This window comes from Anticarsia gemmatalis, chromosome Z (genome assembly GCF_050436995.1).
Source record: "Anticarsia gemmatalis isolate Benzon Research Colony breed Stoneville strain chromosome Z, ilAntGemm2 primary, whole genome shotgun sequence".
Taxonomy (NCBI): domain Eukaryota; kingdom Metazoa; phylum Arthropoda; class Insecta; order Lepidoptera; family Erebidae; genus Anticarsia; species Anticarsia gemmatalis.
Genome location: NC_134776.1, coordinates 3,402,957 through 3,419,343, shown reverse-complemented (window position 1 = coordinate 3,419,343; position 16,387 = coordinate 3,402,957). Strand labels below are relative to the sequence as shown.

At 35.0% G+C, this 16,387-nt stretch overlaps 1 protein-coding gene across 3 annotated transcripts in view; it reads right to left on the bottom strand.

Moving 5' to 3' along the window:
• trc (Serine/threonine-protein kinase tricornered) overlaps window positions 1–16,387 on the bottom strand; it is a 60,082-nt gene that overhangs the window by 21,435 nt on the left and 22,260 nt on the right. For 2 of the 3 annotated variants that reach the window (XM_076135070.1, XM_076135071.1), the window contains exons 3-10: window positions 11,021–11,153; window positions 8,333–8,480; window positions 6,805–6,915; window positions 4,191–4,432; window positions 3,645–3,784; window positions 2,208–2,412; window positions 804–968; window positions 139–302 (exon numbers count right to left, since the gene is read on the bottom strand). In XM_076135070.1, coding sequence (XP_075991185.1) covers window positions 139–302; window positions 804–968; window positions 2,208–2,412; window positions 3,645–3,784; window positions 4,191–4,432; window positions 6,805–6,915; window positions 8,333–8,480; window positions 11,021–11,142 — 1,297 coding nt within the window. In that variant the 5' untranslated portion in view covers window positions 11,143–11,153. The remainder of the gene's footprint in view (window positions 1–138; window positions 303–803; window positions 969–2,207; window positions 2,413–3,644; window positions 3,785–4,190; window positions 4,433–6,804; window positions 6,916–8,332; window positions 8,481–11,020; window positions 11,154–16,387) is intronic. The other variant, XM_076135072.1, reaches the window with a different exon arrangement.

Here is a 16,387-nt window from a genome sequence, read left to right as displayed (position 1 = left end):
TGATTGCTAGTCCCGCATAGGCTTCCAAGAACAAAAGTGCACTAATTCTACCTGACGCTAATTATATGTAATAGATGAACATAGGCTAAGTGATGTGGTGATAGTAATATATTAATAGTACAAAAGTATATCACTCACGTATTTCGAGCTTGACGTCGGGGAAGTCGTCAAAGTTGGAGGTGTCGTCGATGGAGCGCACCTCCACGGAGATGGCGGCGGGGCGCTCGCGCACGTGACTCCAGTCCACGCCGCGGAAGAACGGCACTGACTTCACGTCCTCGATGCCGCGCTGAGAACCCAGTCTGGAAGATAGTTTTATGAATTTTGGTTATTAAGTTCAAAATGGCAACGTGTGTTTTCTTTCCTTTTTTACTGGCGTTCGAAAATATCAACGGCTTGAACTAGATTTGCGTTTCTGGATAGTAATGGGGTCCTTTTTTCCAAAGACACGAGGTACGACGTTGTACGCATACAAGAGGAATATATTTGAGAGTTTAGGCTGACAATATTTGATACGATCTTACTCAATCACTTTTACTTTAGTTCCCATCACACAGGGCACAAATTGTCCAGTATGTGTGTCTTAGTACAAATTGTTCAAATTAATTTTACAATGATCAATTGCAATTTTGTACCCCCATAAAATAAAAAAACTCTCCACACCTAGAGTACTAACAAGATATCATTATCACAGTTCCTTAGCCAGAATACTTTAATAAAATTCCTTAAATGTCGTTCCTTCTATTACCTGCATTATTTACCCTTCTCTTTATCATCTACAAAACTGTAGAGCAATGTGTTACCTTCGATCGGGTTCAGAACAGAAGCGCAGTATGGTCTCCCTGGCCTCCTCGCTGATGGGTATCTCCGGCGGGAAGGTGAGCGACTCGCGCCACGACATCACCTTCCTGTACGTCTCCTGCGGCGACTCCGAGCAGAACGGCGGGTAACCGATCAACATTTCATACCTGAAACATTATTATCATTGATGAAGAAATACTTGGGCTTATTAGTCAATTTTGTGGCTACAATTTGATGGAAATTTAGTGAAAAGAACGAAAATAAATTAATTTAATTAAAAAGGGAACAAAATTATATCTAAAAAACATAAAATAAATCATAAACGAAAAAATAGAAGAAAGATCTAATAAAGAAATGTTCATTACTATAGTTTTCAGAGTATTGTGTTCGTAGCTGTGCTTCATTTGAAAATATTCGCATGGAGTTTTATAGTTGCATGGCTTCTTATAACTTATTATGTTTCTTATATAACACGCAGCAATTAATAGTTATAAGTCTCGACGATTCAACCATTGCTGGGCTTTCGAATTGATAATTTTGTGTCAATGATCCATCACTTTCTAGAACACATTATGACAGTTTATTCCCAGTTCACGAACTATTTAAAATAATCTTAACAATATCTCCAAATGAGTTTATTCCTATGTGCGTTGCAGATGGCAATAAGATTTTTCACTGAAAGTCTATAAATATGAACCTTTATATACGCGCAGCTGCTGTGGCTCCTATGAGAAAAATCTTGCACGAAGTTTCCGAAAAACCATATGCTTCATTTTAACAACTTTGTTGATATCTTTGAGAGTAGATTCTACTTAGTGAAAATAACTGTCGATAGATAAAGTTCTAATATCACTTTATAGATTTGTACTAAATATGCATTTTTTTGTTTCCACAATCGCACAATTCACGCCAGCAATGTTGCATAAATTGCCTAAACGCAGTATTTTATCGCACAGCTACTGTTTAATTGGAAGGAAAATAGATTGCATAGGCTTATAAAAAGAACACAAAATAACAATAAAATATATAGAGAAATCATGTTCATCACAACAATTAATATAGATAGTTAGGAACCCATGGAGCGTTCTCAACCTAAACCACAATATGATTACACAAAGATTTATACTCAACAAACAAATGTGATTTTCACCTTACATTAGTTTGTCATTCATTTTTTTAAATATAAGGCTGACAAATACTGGCTGAAAATTAAACAAAATTAAACTTTTACTATTCAGACACTTGAACTGAACAGTTTAGGAAAATACATAACCACTTCGATAAGACAAAAAACGCGTTGAAGACTGTTTAATTGGCCTCAATGGCACTGCAGAGACCATAGCATAGAACGGTTGTACATAGTAGATAGCTCCATGGGTACCCAACTACCATCACATCATACTAACATGATAACACCAAGGCTCCACCAATCGGCTTGCGGTCCATAACCCGTTTGCAAGAACACTTCAGGCGCTATATAGTCGGGCGTGCCGACGGTCGAGTAAGCGAGCGCCCGTCTGTTTCGCTTCCATGACTCAGCCCGGCGCTTCGAGTCCATCGCGGAAGACGACGTCGATACTGCACACGACAGATTGAAGGTGAAGGAATAGTCTACAGAAATGGAATTGTAATATGTTAAGAGTTGTACATGAATGACTGCTACGTGGTACGAGTGGGCGGTTAGAGAATGATATTTATATTTATTTACATAACTATGCAAAATCACGACTTTTTCCCATAAAGAAAGTCAGAGACCCGAGAACATTTGTTTGTAACCTTTAAATTAAGTGTGCTCTTGCAATTTTTAACGCTTGTTTCAAAGCGCGAACTATTATGCATATATTATTTGCTGTTTAATCTTTAGGGTCTTAAATTCCCCATCAAAAATAAAGTGCACGTAAATAAAAAGTCGTTTACGTACACGCTCTAATTCAAATATTGACAAGAAGTGTGTAGTTTCGATCAGAATCCTGATGCGAATATAAATTACATTAACACGATTTACATTCAGTTCTATTTAATAAATATCATCCTTTAAACCTCATTCACTGTATAGCAGGATAGCAACATAATAAATACAAAACAAATGGCATTCAAAGTTACACAGTTTTATCAAAATATGTTTGAAGTTACAGGGTTTATAAATATTTGGGTAAATTCTATTCATGCTAAGAAACACTAATGAAAGTGAAATCTGCATGTATGAATACTATTTAGGAGGCACTACACTGTATTTTTTTATCAAATAAGTTAATTTTCATGCAATTTCTTTAAAATCTGTCAATTTCTATCAAGTTAGGCATGCAAATTACTTCACTCCGTTCAAATTGACATGCAATATCTAAAGTATTCTAACATAAGGATTAATGGTGATATCTCACTTGGTTACTTGCATTTGCGTTTATATATTTAGCACTGTAAAATTTGGAAACTGGCTAAATTTCGCTCGATGCAAGTTGGCTAAATAAGTCTGTGATCAAAACTATAGAAGTTGACCATACCGTGGGGAAATAAATAAACCCCATTTTTTATTCGTGTATAGTATTTTAAAATAATTAATAATATCGTTTTAATGATAAAACTCTAGAATTGTATTAACTACAAAGTACAGTATAAATGAACGCGTCGCTAGCTTGATATTGGTTATTGCTTTCAACAAATTGGAAATAAGGCTAGGCAGATAATGATCTGAATTGACCAGATGAACCTAAACTATCCACGTTTACCTGTGGACAGTCTCCAGTGCCGACAGTTAAATTACACAAATACGAATAACCAAGTGTAGGTAATATCACCATCAAACGGACAATCAAACTTTTATTATATTTAAAGTGCATACTCACTGAAATCAGAGGGTGTGGCTCTCGACAGGTCTCGGTAGAAGTCCGTGCGATGAGACTTTTTGAGTCCCGTACAAAGACCGAAGTCGCTTAGTTTGATGTGACCGCGCGCGTCTAGCAGTAAGTTGTCTGGCTTTATGTCTCTGGAAACGAAAATGGTGCACTTTGAAAACTAGTATTCATTTAATTTAGGTTTGTAAAGTGATGCCCATTAATAGTTCAGTAGATGCTATTACAACATATTTATTTATAAAAGGTCAAGAAAGAAAAAGCTTTGTTCGTGAAAGAATAAAAAAAATCTGATCCTCACATCATATGAATACACAGATCGCAGTCAGAAGAGACTAACTTCTAGCGTAAAATCATAAGTTTTAACGAAAGCGAAGCATCTTCATAATATTTTTAAGTTATTGATTTTTCTTTGATGATGATTAATTTGACATAATATATATTGCGTATAACATAAGGAGACGTGATCAATTGCTTTAATTCTAAGGTTTTTTTCTAAAACAAATAAAAAAGAGCCTCCTAAAAGAGTTATAAACGTACCTGTGTATGAACCCAAGCTTGTGTATACTATCAATAGCGAGCGCGGTCTCAGCGACATAGAACTGCGCGCACTCCTCGCTGAGCGTGTCCTTCTTCATGAGCAGCGTCATCATGTCGCCGCCGGGCAGGAACTCCATGATGAGGTACAGGTTCATCGGGTCCTGGAAGCTGTAGTACATCTTCACTACCCACTGGTGGTCCGCCTCTACTAGGATGTCGCGTTCTGCTCGTACGTGGGCCACCTGAGGAAGATGTGTTTAGTTGATATTATTCGTTCGTGTTTAAATCATACTAAGTCTAGTGAGCATAATATGTAAGTTAGTATAAGGCGAAGTATTCTGTGGAAAACTTCTGGATTGCGAAATCCAACCAAAATCATTTTTACGTTGTATTAATGGACAGAAGTATCGTGGGATATTAAAGGGTGAGTCCCACTAAAAATGCAATTTTTCAAAAATAGCAAATAAAAAAGCAAGCGAATACTCGCTAATTCTAAGAGATTGTCTATTTTTTTTGTTTTTAATGGAAGCGAAAAAATAATATGATTGGTATTGCAAATTACCATATAAAGATAAGATTGCTAAACCGTTAAAGGTAAAGGTAACCGGGGCAAACTATGCCATTAGGTTACAAAGACGTATGATTTACGGTACCTCGCGAAATCACATGACCGAATGAAAGTAGATCAAAATAACAGTACGATAAACAGGAATAGCGAATATGATGACTAAAACATAAGGAATAATGAATCTTCCTGTTTTAAAAGTGTGTTGCTCCTGATTATAATATGTTTACGTTTGATATTCATTCAAATATGCATTGGATACAGTATGGAGTGAGTTTGAAAGTCAATAGAGACACCTATTTTGTTTTGATGTCATCAAACTTCATCTACTTTTCTAAAAGATTTATACAGGACTAGCTGACCCGCGCAACTTCGCTTGCGTCCAATAAGAGAGAATGGCTGAAATTTTTCCCCGTTTTTGTAACATTTTTTACTGGTACTCTGCTCCTTTTGGTCGTAGCGTGATGATATATAGCCTATGTCCTTTGTCGGATATCATACCAAATTTCATGCAAATTGGTTCAGTAGTTTAGGCGTGATTGAGTAGCAGACAGACAGACAGACAGACAGACAGACAGACAGACCGAGTTACTTTCGCATTTATAATATTAGTATGGAAGAAAGAAGTATCACAGATTCTTTAAATGTCACAATTCACGTGCAACTTTTTTCTTTTACTTTACCAAACAATCTCTTGGCTTTTGACTTGTGCAGAACAATGTAATGCAATGAAACGATGATTAAAGGAATAATAACGCAGTAAAAAATTGGTGTGCAGTACTAGTAACTGGCGGTACTGTATGACAAGATGTATGGACATGTGAATGAGGCAAATGAAGTATGTAAAAATCGAGTCTATCGTCTTTAATATCAAGATGCGTTTTTTGGTCTCTGTCTACTCTTAGAGAAAATAGCTTAATTAACGTATGTAAAGAAATGGCATCGCAACATAGGCTTGCAAAGTTACAGGGAATCGAACCTATTAACCCATACCTACTGTAACTTATCTATGCTACTATTGAAAACATATTTTTGTGTACTAGAACCAAATACGGAACCTCTATACTCGAGAGCGATATTATGCTTTACTGTTCAATAAGCACGAAAAAAGAAAAACAAAATTTCCATATGACACTTGTATGTTTGTGACAAAAATATTGATTAAATAAAGTTGCATTATCACGATGAAATGTATGTCGTGAAATTTGTGGATGTATCTTTTAAAGTACTTATAACAGTTTGTGGAAGAACTGTAGATGCATATATTGAGTTATCATCACAGATAGAGATATTTGGTCAAATTGTAAAAAAATTACGACGGTGTGAATTGAAAAAAAGGGGAATTAAGTGTCAGAGGAGCAGAAGAAGGAGTTGGATGATAAATTCTGCCTTAAGTCACTAAACCACGCGAACAAAGTTGCGAGCAAAAGCTAGTCCTATATGAACAAAAGCACTTTATACGATGCAAAATAGGTTAAATTATTCAAAGAACACATTAAGGATAATGCACAGCGAACGTTTCATAAAAGGTTCCTTGAAGCAATTGTCGCAATCAGCGCTCGTGCATTGAAAATATTCCAAGTAGTCCAATTGCGAATTATTAGAGAACCACTGCCTTTGTGATGTAATAAGGCAGTTGACTTTTGTATGGAAGTTGATTGTGCTTTGGGAATAATACAGTTTTGTATGTCTTTTGTTGACTAATATTCTAATAATGCATAATATCTCCGGAGGTGACCTCTTTTTCTATAAAGCATCCGGTCATTTACCCGTCACTCCTTAAAGTTTTCTCAAAAAGCGTTTTAAAGAGAGCTTTTTTGTATTATATCGACAACATTCCCTATTGTATGTATTAAAAAACACATTTGGTCGAAATTAGGCGGCAAAATGAATTTAAGAGAACGAATATTGCACAGGATACTTTTCACGTAATATTTCACACGAAGGTTACGGAAAAGAGTAAGTTATGTGATTTTTATATCAATATAGACAGTTGAAAAGTTCAACTGTGTTTTAAAGGGTACTGTTATAGCAGTTAATGTTACAAACCTGTTCTTTTTCCAACATATCAGCTTTCCTGAGTATTTTCATCGCGTACACGTGTCCTGTATCTTTCTTTTGAACCAGTCGCACTTCACCGAACGCGCCCCTTCCTATCACCTGAAACAAATATATTATCATTAACAATTCATTATTGTATTCTTAATGAGTTAAGATTGCTTTACTTCTTGTTTAATGAAGCAAGGATTTTTAATGTTGCACGTTAAATTACTTACGTATACGTGCACGGACACATTTGTAGAGCTACGATCAAAATATAGGATATTTTTTAATATACATATCATATTATCAGATATTAAGGGAACTTTATACATATACTAGCGGACCCGACAGACGTTGTCCTGTCTACACGTCTTTAATTTGAAAATTTTAATTTTTTTTTAATAATCTAAACCATTCTCAGATCCCCTTGAACACACACAAAAAAAATCATTAAAATCGGTTCAGTCGTTTAAGAGAAGTTCAGTGATAAACACACTTACAGAAGAATTATATATACATATAAAGATATCAAATCCATATATATAAAAATGAATTGCTGTTCGTTAGTTTCGCTAAAACTCGAGAACAGCGGGACCGATTTAGCTAATTTTGGTCTTGAATTATTTGTGGAAGTCCAGAGAAGGTATAAAACGTGAATAAATTTGAAAATGCGAGGTATTAAATAAAAACAAGAAAGCGTGAGCGGAGCTGCGCGGGTCAACTAGTTTTGAAATAAAAATCTCTAAATAAAACATTTTCAGCCGTGTTATATTTATAGCTACGTATATGATTTTACAACTTATTTTAACTCTACGAAATATTTTTTTACTCAATCTGTAGAGAAACTGCAACCCTTCAATTTACCTCTTATCCTTTATCAAGTTTAAAGCTAGTTTCCGAAAGTAAAACTACAGAAACCTTCACATGCATACTTATTTCCGCTCCAGACTCCCAGACTTATTACAGTAGCTGTTCAATCGAAAATCTACTTTTATCAGATTTGAACACCGTCGCGACGACGCGTATGTAGAGTTGGGACGTACAGGTAAATGTTATTTTGTAGAGACTGGCAATTGTATTGCGTGTTCATAATAAATAAGTAAGATAAGAAAGTCGTTTTACAGGAAAAAGAAAGAAGTTCCTCAGAGTTTTATGTTTTGACAATATAGTTTTACATTTTTACCATTGGTATAATATAGAAAAAGATAATCCTGCTGGTTTATGCTGGTACTATGCGGCAGTTCGTATATGGAGAGTGGCAAAACATTGTTTATACAGTTACAAGCAAAAATATGTATACAGTTTCATACTTTTAACAGCATTTTATCTATGAAAGTAATTGTATTACTTTGACTTGAAAGCAATTTTACAATCACTATATAATCATTGTTGATTAAAAGCAATAATTTAATTTATTTTTCCATACAACAAAAGTTACTATTGGGAAAGTCACATGGCAGATATTGTATAGGTAAGTATGTAAATATTTTTGAAGGAAACAAAAGTCCTTAAATTATCAAGACTTAGTACGTACCTTAAGTGGTTCGAAGTCCTCAACCCCTAGCCTGGACCGCTTGAGTCTGAGGAACTCCGTCTCCTTCTGCGCATGTTGTTGTCTTTTCTCCTGCTTCTGGCTTTCTGAGAGGCTGTCATCTTTCAATGACTCTTCTAGTTTTTCGAGCCTGTCAAAAAACAAAAAAAATAATTCCAAGATGTATAGATATGGTGTAATGTCTCATGGTAGTCGTGTCAGAACATTTGGAGTTATAGTATAACAAACGAATAGTATTGTCAAACGAATGCGCTGATGTACTGTGTAGTATCAAATAAATGTAATAAAGTTAGTTAAAAATACTATATCAACGGCTCTTAAATATCAACTTATAAAGACAAAACTTAAATGCAGTGGATACGTACCCAAAGGGTAAAAAGGGTAAAAAATTTACTGAGACTTCAGTCTGCTACCACTACCAGGCTGTATTTCAAGAATCGTGATAGTAAGTCGGTTAAAATTTTCACATATGATGTATTTCTGTTGGTGCTATAAGAACACTAAATTAAAATCTGTACCAACAATACCAATACAAATTTCTTCGTAATTTACATTATTATGTCCATCATTTATATCAAGGTCTTACGTACGTTACATCACAGTTATTTATCTACTCGCAAAGAACAATTGCCATCGCCGTACCTATGATTTAATAGTGCAGCCATTAATTATTCAGTTGTCAGGATATTAAAGATTACAGGCACCCTACCTGACTGAAGATGATTGTATATTATGTAATATTATAACTACTGCCGACTGCGCAGATTGTCCCCTATCTACGCCCTAAGCGTAGCTAAGTATAGATTATTTTATATACCTTACGGCTACACATACAGTTATATAATACAGAAAACTCATTGTTATTATACTATGAAATAACTAACATCTGCCTATGACATTTTTCGCTAGAATAAATTGCCTGAAGATTAATTTCCTAAAACAATGTTGTTATTCCAGGTAATAAACTATCTGCGCATCAAATGAAATCAAAATCTGTTTAGGAGATTTGGAGCGATTGAGTAACAAACATCAGTCCAAAATTCGACATAATATTTGTACTATAATTATAGATAAACGTTTCTTTTCGACTAATTACTTGTCTAAATAGAGAGCGTCTTCGAAAGATTTGTTTTACCGATAATCAAGTTCTTTAGAAACTATCACCAATGTCGAAGAAACCAAGTTAAAGTTGGAGTAAAGTACAAATCTATCCATCTCTTACTAAAGATTCGTAATTGATAACGGTTCTTTCAACAAATATATCAATAAATATCGTTAGAAGCAGAATTATTTACACGTCATCGTTAAATTAACTGATAAATTGGGGAATTTGATAATTATTGTTCTCAGAGGTTATGTTTTCAGTTGATAAAACTGACGTAAAAACCGTAAAACTTCCTTCTATTGTTCATATTATTTAAAATATCAAATGAATATGAATTGTTGCCTATTTTCATTATTCAACGGAGCAATTAATAAATGCATGAATTTATTTCCAGCACACTTCATACCAGATAGTGTTTTCGTGAGAATATTTTTATTATTTTGCATAAGCATTACTGTTTAATACACGATGACTGCTTGCATAACGCAAAAGACTCAAATGGGTACCACGTAAATTCATGCATTAGAATTCTTCGTAAAGCGTATGTCTATCATTTCTTTCTCGTAGCTAAACGAGTCTGGCCATCAACTTATGAAAACTGTCAGATAACCTATCTGCGAGACAAAGTAACAGCAATCAAATTTCCAGATGGTAATCTATCTAATACATATCCAGAAGCGGTAACGCCATAGTCTAGTAAAGTTGCAAGTAATTTATCCAAGTCGATCGATGTTATTCTATTTTTGTCCCGTAGCTCGTATTTCGAACACTACCATTGCTAACTAGGCTTAACTTGACAGCCGAGTAGCATCCCCTCTATTTTTAGAGCCGTCAAAGGCTGGCTTAACAATTAATAACCTAATGGAACTACCCACACCGTGGAGGGGCCTTTGATTTGGCTGTACGGGTAATTTGTTAATGAAATTGCATTCGGGGGTGTCCAGTTAAGCCCTTTGACGTATTAAAAGGCAGCTTAAAACCAGACAGGGGGGGTGCTCATATATGACTGTACAGGTAGTGACCGCGACAAAGCCAGTATTGATCGGGAACAGTCTGGTGACTGCACATGACACGGACACCATGATAAACCACCACAGAGGTGGCTAATTGATCAGTTATCGACCGCTGGCTTCGAGAGCTCAAATTCAATTATGCTTTTTCATATTTCGGAAATGGAAATTTTGTGAACGATTTCGGGATAATCTGCATTCGGAAGTAAAATAGGTATGTCGAATTCAACGAGTCGTATTGTCACTACAAGACAGGTAGGGAAACATAAATTTTTGAGTGGTCCTTACAACGCCGTTTCGTGTCTAGAAGTCGATGTCACAGGAGTTGTTTGGCATTTCTTACACAAGAAAGTCCGAGTCTCTAAAAACTTTGGATCTCGACCCAGAGGAAAAGGCATTTAAAGCAATTATTCTACAAATATCTCCTAGGCTAATAGATAAGGAAAATAAAATCGGTGAGGGATCAGACAACTAAAATCTAAGCCAAATGATTTACAGTCACACCCACTTTTACCGTAAAAAATATTCCCTAAAATAAAGTTTCGTGTTTCTTACCTCTGCTTTCTCTCCAAGTGTTGTGTGATGAGGTTCGTGTAGAAGTTCTCTAAGGTGACCTTCGCCTTGGTGGCTTTGTCGAGCGTATGCCCGCTAAACCGTATGTTGTCGGTGCCTGTCATTTCCAGCACCCCTGTGGACAAAGACATACCAATTTATTAGAAAGCAACAGTGGACTATATTGCAAGTAAAGTAATATGTGACAGCCTCTGTATTCAGCGGTAGCGTATGCGATTCCTGACTAAGAGAGTCTTGCGTTCAATATCAAGACTAGACAAAACTTTCAGATTTATATTAGGCTATACTAAATTTGTAGTTGGTGAGGTACCCGTATTAATTGTATCATAATAGCCCCCCTATTTCATGGGACTAACATTGTGAATGGCGAACGTAGATTTAAGGCATACACCTCTGTCTTTATTCCACATCTTCGTTAAGACTCGAGGAGTTGCCTTCCCTCTTACGGTTAAGTATTAAAGCGAGAAGTATAAATATCTGTTAAATTGTTGTCTAATAGAACGTTTAATTTAGCGAGATGCACTGCGGGTGTAAACAACGCAGACAATCAAAGACATTCTCCAGACGGTAGGGAATGTCGGATTGCGTCTTGCGTCCACTCATCTAGTGGATAAGAGCTTTAGAGCTTGCAATTACTGACTCAGTTTACTTAATAGTATCGCAGACATCTTTCACGCTTGGATCAAAACAAGAATTCAAATTAAACATTTTGAAGAAAATGTTGTGATAAGGATTGAGAGAGGTAAGCTCAGATGTTTTGGCCATGATGAGAGAATCAATGTAGAATGAGAAATAAAATTAACTACTTAATTACTGTTCGAAAGTAAATGGAAATGCCGGGGGGGCGCTAAATGACACGCAGAGCATATCGGTGATAAACTTCATAAATATCAGATGCGTAAAATCGTAACCGACGATCTTGTATGACAAGACGTATGGATGTGAAAAAACAGGGGATGTTTGGAAGGATCGTACCAATTGGTATTCATAGGCCTCTGTTTACCTCTATGTAAACAGGATATGATTTCATGTATGTAAGTATTTTTTTTAACAGTAAAGTTGAGAAAATACTTTGGTAAATGTCCCATACTAATATCCCTTAAACCCCTACCTTCGTTACGTAACAACTAAAAGAAAGCCTTTTTTAACAAGTCGTTACTCAGGCTAAGCTTCTTTTAACTCAAAGGCTGACGCCCTCTTATTTAGACGAAATAAATGCTCGTTAGGACATGGAGCCGAGCGTCTTTTGAACTTTGGGAACAAAGTAATAGCATGGTTTCATATTTTAAATAGTCTTATTTGCTTAAAATATGGATAGACATAGAGGCTGTGTAGTTAACTTTATTATATTGGTAGGACTCTATTCACTATTTTATTCTATAAAATCTAAAAAGGTTAAGTTTTAAATAGGCTTATAGGTAATAAAATAGTACATTGTTTTTATAGCGCGTTTGCTAGTGTATCTGAATACTGATATAGAGGTTTCAAATTTATTTTCCCAGTCGGAAAAACACTTTGGTCTTTTCCAATTTGTATCAGAATATTTCTCAATAGTAGCCCGGTATGATAATGAGCCTGCTAAATGGCAATAAGCTTGCCTATTACGTAAGACTAAGATTGTTGATGGTGAAACTTGGGTAAATTTCCAGTTTTCCAAGAAAATCATTTCCAAGAATTAGAATTTCCAAGTTACTTTTGGGTAAAGTGGTTGTGATATAATGTTAAACTAGCGCCCCTAACTTCGCGGTTAAAAGAACTCTTTAACAAAAACCCTTTATAATTTTCACATTTAAACCTTCCTATGCAATCACTTAATCAAAAAAATCATCAAAATTCGTTGTGTAGTTTTAAAAATCTAAGCATACATCTAAACATACATATATAGGGACAGACGAAGCGACTTTGTTTTATACTATATAGTGATAATAGTGATGTACTCGTAGACAATAAGAGATATTAGTACAGTCCGATGGTACGATATCATATCGATCGGTCGGCCGTGTCAACGCGTACTCATTACTCAAATGTATGTGTATTACGAACATTGTCCGTTACCAGTGCTCTGTACTTTAGTAATTGACTTATGTGCAGATAACTGTATGCGACGTTACTGTATTACACATAGTTCACTAGACTAACGGCTTTCTAAAGTCGCAACACTTCTAAGTCTTAAACTTATTTTCATAATAATAGCCATTTATTTGAATATCAATATATATTTAATTGGTTGAAGATAAATTGCTGTCTAAGACTATTACGACCAAATAGTCTTTAATTCACTGATTTCGGTAGCAATTGCTAATCGTGAATGTTTAAATGAAAACGAAATAGATATAAGATAGATAAGGGCTTGAAAATATTAGATCATCATCTTTTATATTAGAACTAACGCGGAAATTTTCGAATTATTCTGATCCTTACGCTCACGAAATACTTAAGTTTGAAGCTTCGCTTTGTATTTTTCTTATTGTCTTTGTATTATTCGTATTTTTTTTGTAATGAGAAATACAAAGATCTGACAAACTATTTGAACTTGTAGTCAGACCTATCTGGAACTGCCTAAGGGGAGATAGATACATATACAATATACATAATATGTAAACTTTGGAAAAACAATTCATATTCATAAATTGGCCCCATCATAATCACAATCCCTTGCCCTACTTTAAACCTAGTTTGATCGTAACAATATGCACCAAGTTAATTCGGTTACAGAATGCACCAAGAAAAGTCCTTCTAAACCTAATAAAAACAGTAATTTAACAAAAACAACGTCACAAACACTAGTGTAGTAGTGACGTAACAATGTCAATATCAATAGCACACGGGTACATTAATCAAGGCAATTGGCACTGAGCAGCGATCAATCATTATAACCGCCGAGGAAGCGACTGCTTACGTCCCGTAATGTTCCATGTGATAATGCACTATTACGACGTAAATAAGGCTAGAAGTCATTTTTTTACAACAGTTTTTACCACAATTACTTAATAATAGCAACAAAAATCTACTAAGGTTTTAACCCGTGCTGTCCTGAGACTCAATAATAACTTAACAATAAAGATTATTACATTGTAAATAGTTTCTTATTGAATTAAACCATACATATAACGTATTTGTGGTATCCTTCAAAAGTATCAGAAGGTAAAGGAAATTATAATATAGTTTTTAAGAACCAAACTTAATAGAAATATCTTGGTGTTTTATGTGATAATGCGCTGTTATAGCGTGAATCGTAGACTATTTTTCGCAATAAGATCATATTAGTTATGATCTAGTCATTTAGTTACATTCAACGAATATAAAGCTTCGCACAAAATTCCCAACATTTGTAACCAAGATTTCGTGGAATTTCATGACATGTAAATCTTCTAAACCTACTATAATTTACGAAAGTGCGAAACCATAAATTAATTTTGACGCCGCATGACACGATAGTTAATTAAGATCAAATTTGTAACGAAACTTTAGAAAAACCAGCAGTATACTTAGACCGAGACTGGCGGTAATGCATCAATACGAATGAAACAAAAGTTTGTAAGGATCGTAGCAAGCGGCGTTATTTGGTGTCTACGTACTTTCAAAAGGCATGTCCACTGTCATTGCCTATGACGGCGTCCTTAGCTTTTCAGCGTTGCATTATTGATATTTACACGACACTACCACACAGGAGTGCTGCAATCTGATAAATATATCAAACACAGAGGTAAACAATGTTTTATCGCGTGCATACCCTAATTAATGTCAATATTTAATAAATAAAAATAGATTTTTTTACATTAAAATATATTAAAACACGTAAAAACTGTGACACTGATAATATTTTTACAACAGATTCATAGCTGACCTTGTACACATAAGAACAGATTCTCATAACGAAGTTATAAGCCCGTACCTAATTACTTTCGGGAAGGAAACAAAAGAACTGGCTGCTGCCCCATAGTATCTCCCATGAGTATGGGGGCGAGTTCGAGCGAGTACGAGAGAGAATCTATCCTCGATCAGTCACTAATTATTTCATAAGAAACAAACGTATTAACACCCAATAACACAAAATAGTCGATAAGCCAACTTTAGCACCTGTCACATGACCCATAAATAATATCTTCCATCCACCCCTGCCACTGAAGCGAGATAATGAGATAATATCCTCACGACCTAATGATAATATTATATTTATGCATATTCATAACCAATATTATAAATGCGAACGTCAATTTAAATACGCTTTACGGCTACACTGCTTCACAGATTTTAGCATAACTATAGCGTTTGGAAACCTGTCTAAAAAACTACACAAGCAATTTTTTTGCGTAGTGTCGATTTTTTAAGATAATGTTTGGAAGGACTTGCCTTAATTTCACTACTTCTGAATGAACACCAGAGGGTTAATTCTGTATAGCCACAACATCCGAGTATCGAGATTTTGACATTTAAAATGTACTGCAAAAATAGTTTCTACAACGCCCGCTAGAGGCGCTTAACCGTTTGTAATACAACTTTTTCGAAAGCTAGCCGGTTATCGGTAGTCGATAGTGGTAGAGAATCGCGGTACAGAATACGATACATAAAAGATGAAGTTTTGACAGTTGTTAGTGTCTTAATATCTGTCGTATAGGTTACTCGAAACATATCCACGAACCGAGATACTGGCCCTTGGGAATACAACAAGCTAATTAGTAGCTAGCTAAGCTAATTATTAGCTGAATTAAGCGAAGCTGTCATAATGTAAAATCCTATTGGTGGATAATCTATAATCTTCTTATATGGCATTAATCACAGTTCATTAGTTTCGCTAACCCCGAGAAATATGAAACCAAAATAATTAAATCCAGCTGATTTAATTATTTTGGTTTCATATTTTTTTGAAAGTCTAAGTAAATATGGAAAAATCTATTCACACACGCGTCGGCTAGTTTGTACGAAATAATTTAGGAGTTTTATTATTTACCAATAATATATTACACTATTAATAATGCTCAAAACCTCACAGTTATTTCAAACCAGATCTTTGAATACGGGGTAATCAAGTCATACACTCGCAATGTTTTAACAAGAAGTCATTACATAACGATGAAACAATAAAAGCGTATTGTTTTGTTTAACGGTATGCAAATAAACAACAAACAAAGATGCACTGGACAATAATAACAATAAGAGATTGAAAATAAATGATTCAACGAGATCATTTGCAAACTAAGACATTTATCATGTGATGTACTATCGAACAAACTGAATCATGACCCACCATGTGCTCATTTTCTAAAACGCGTCTATATACGCGTAGGTCGAAATTGCCTTGAACCTTTCGTTTCCTTGGTAATGAATTTGTTATCTGTCATTATTGCG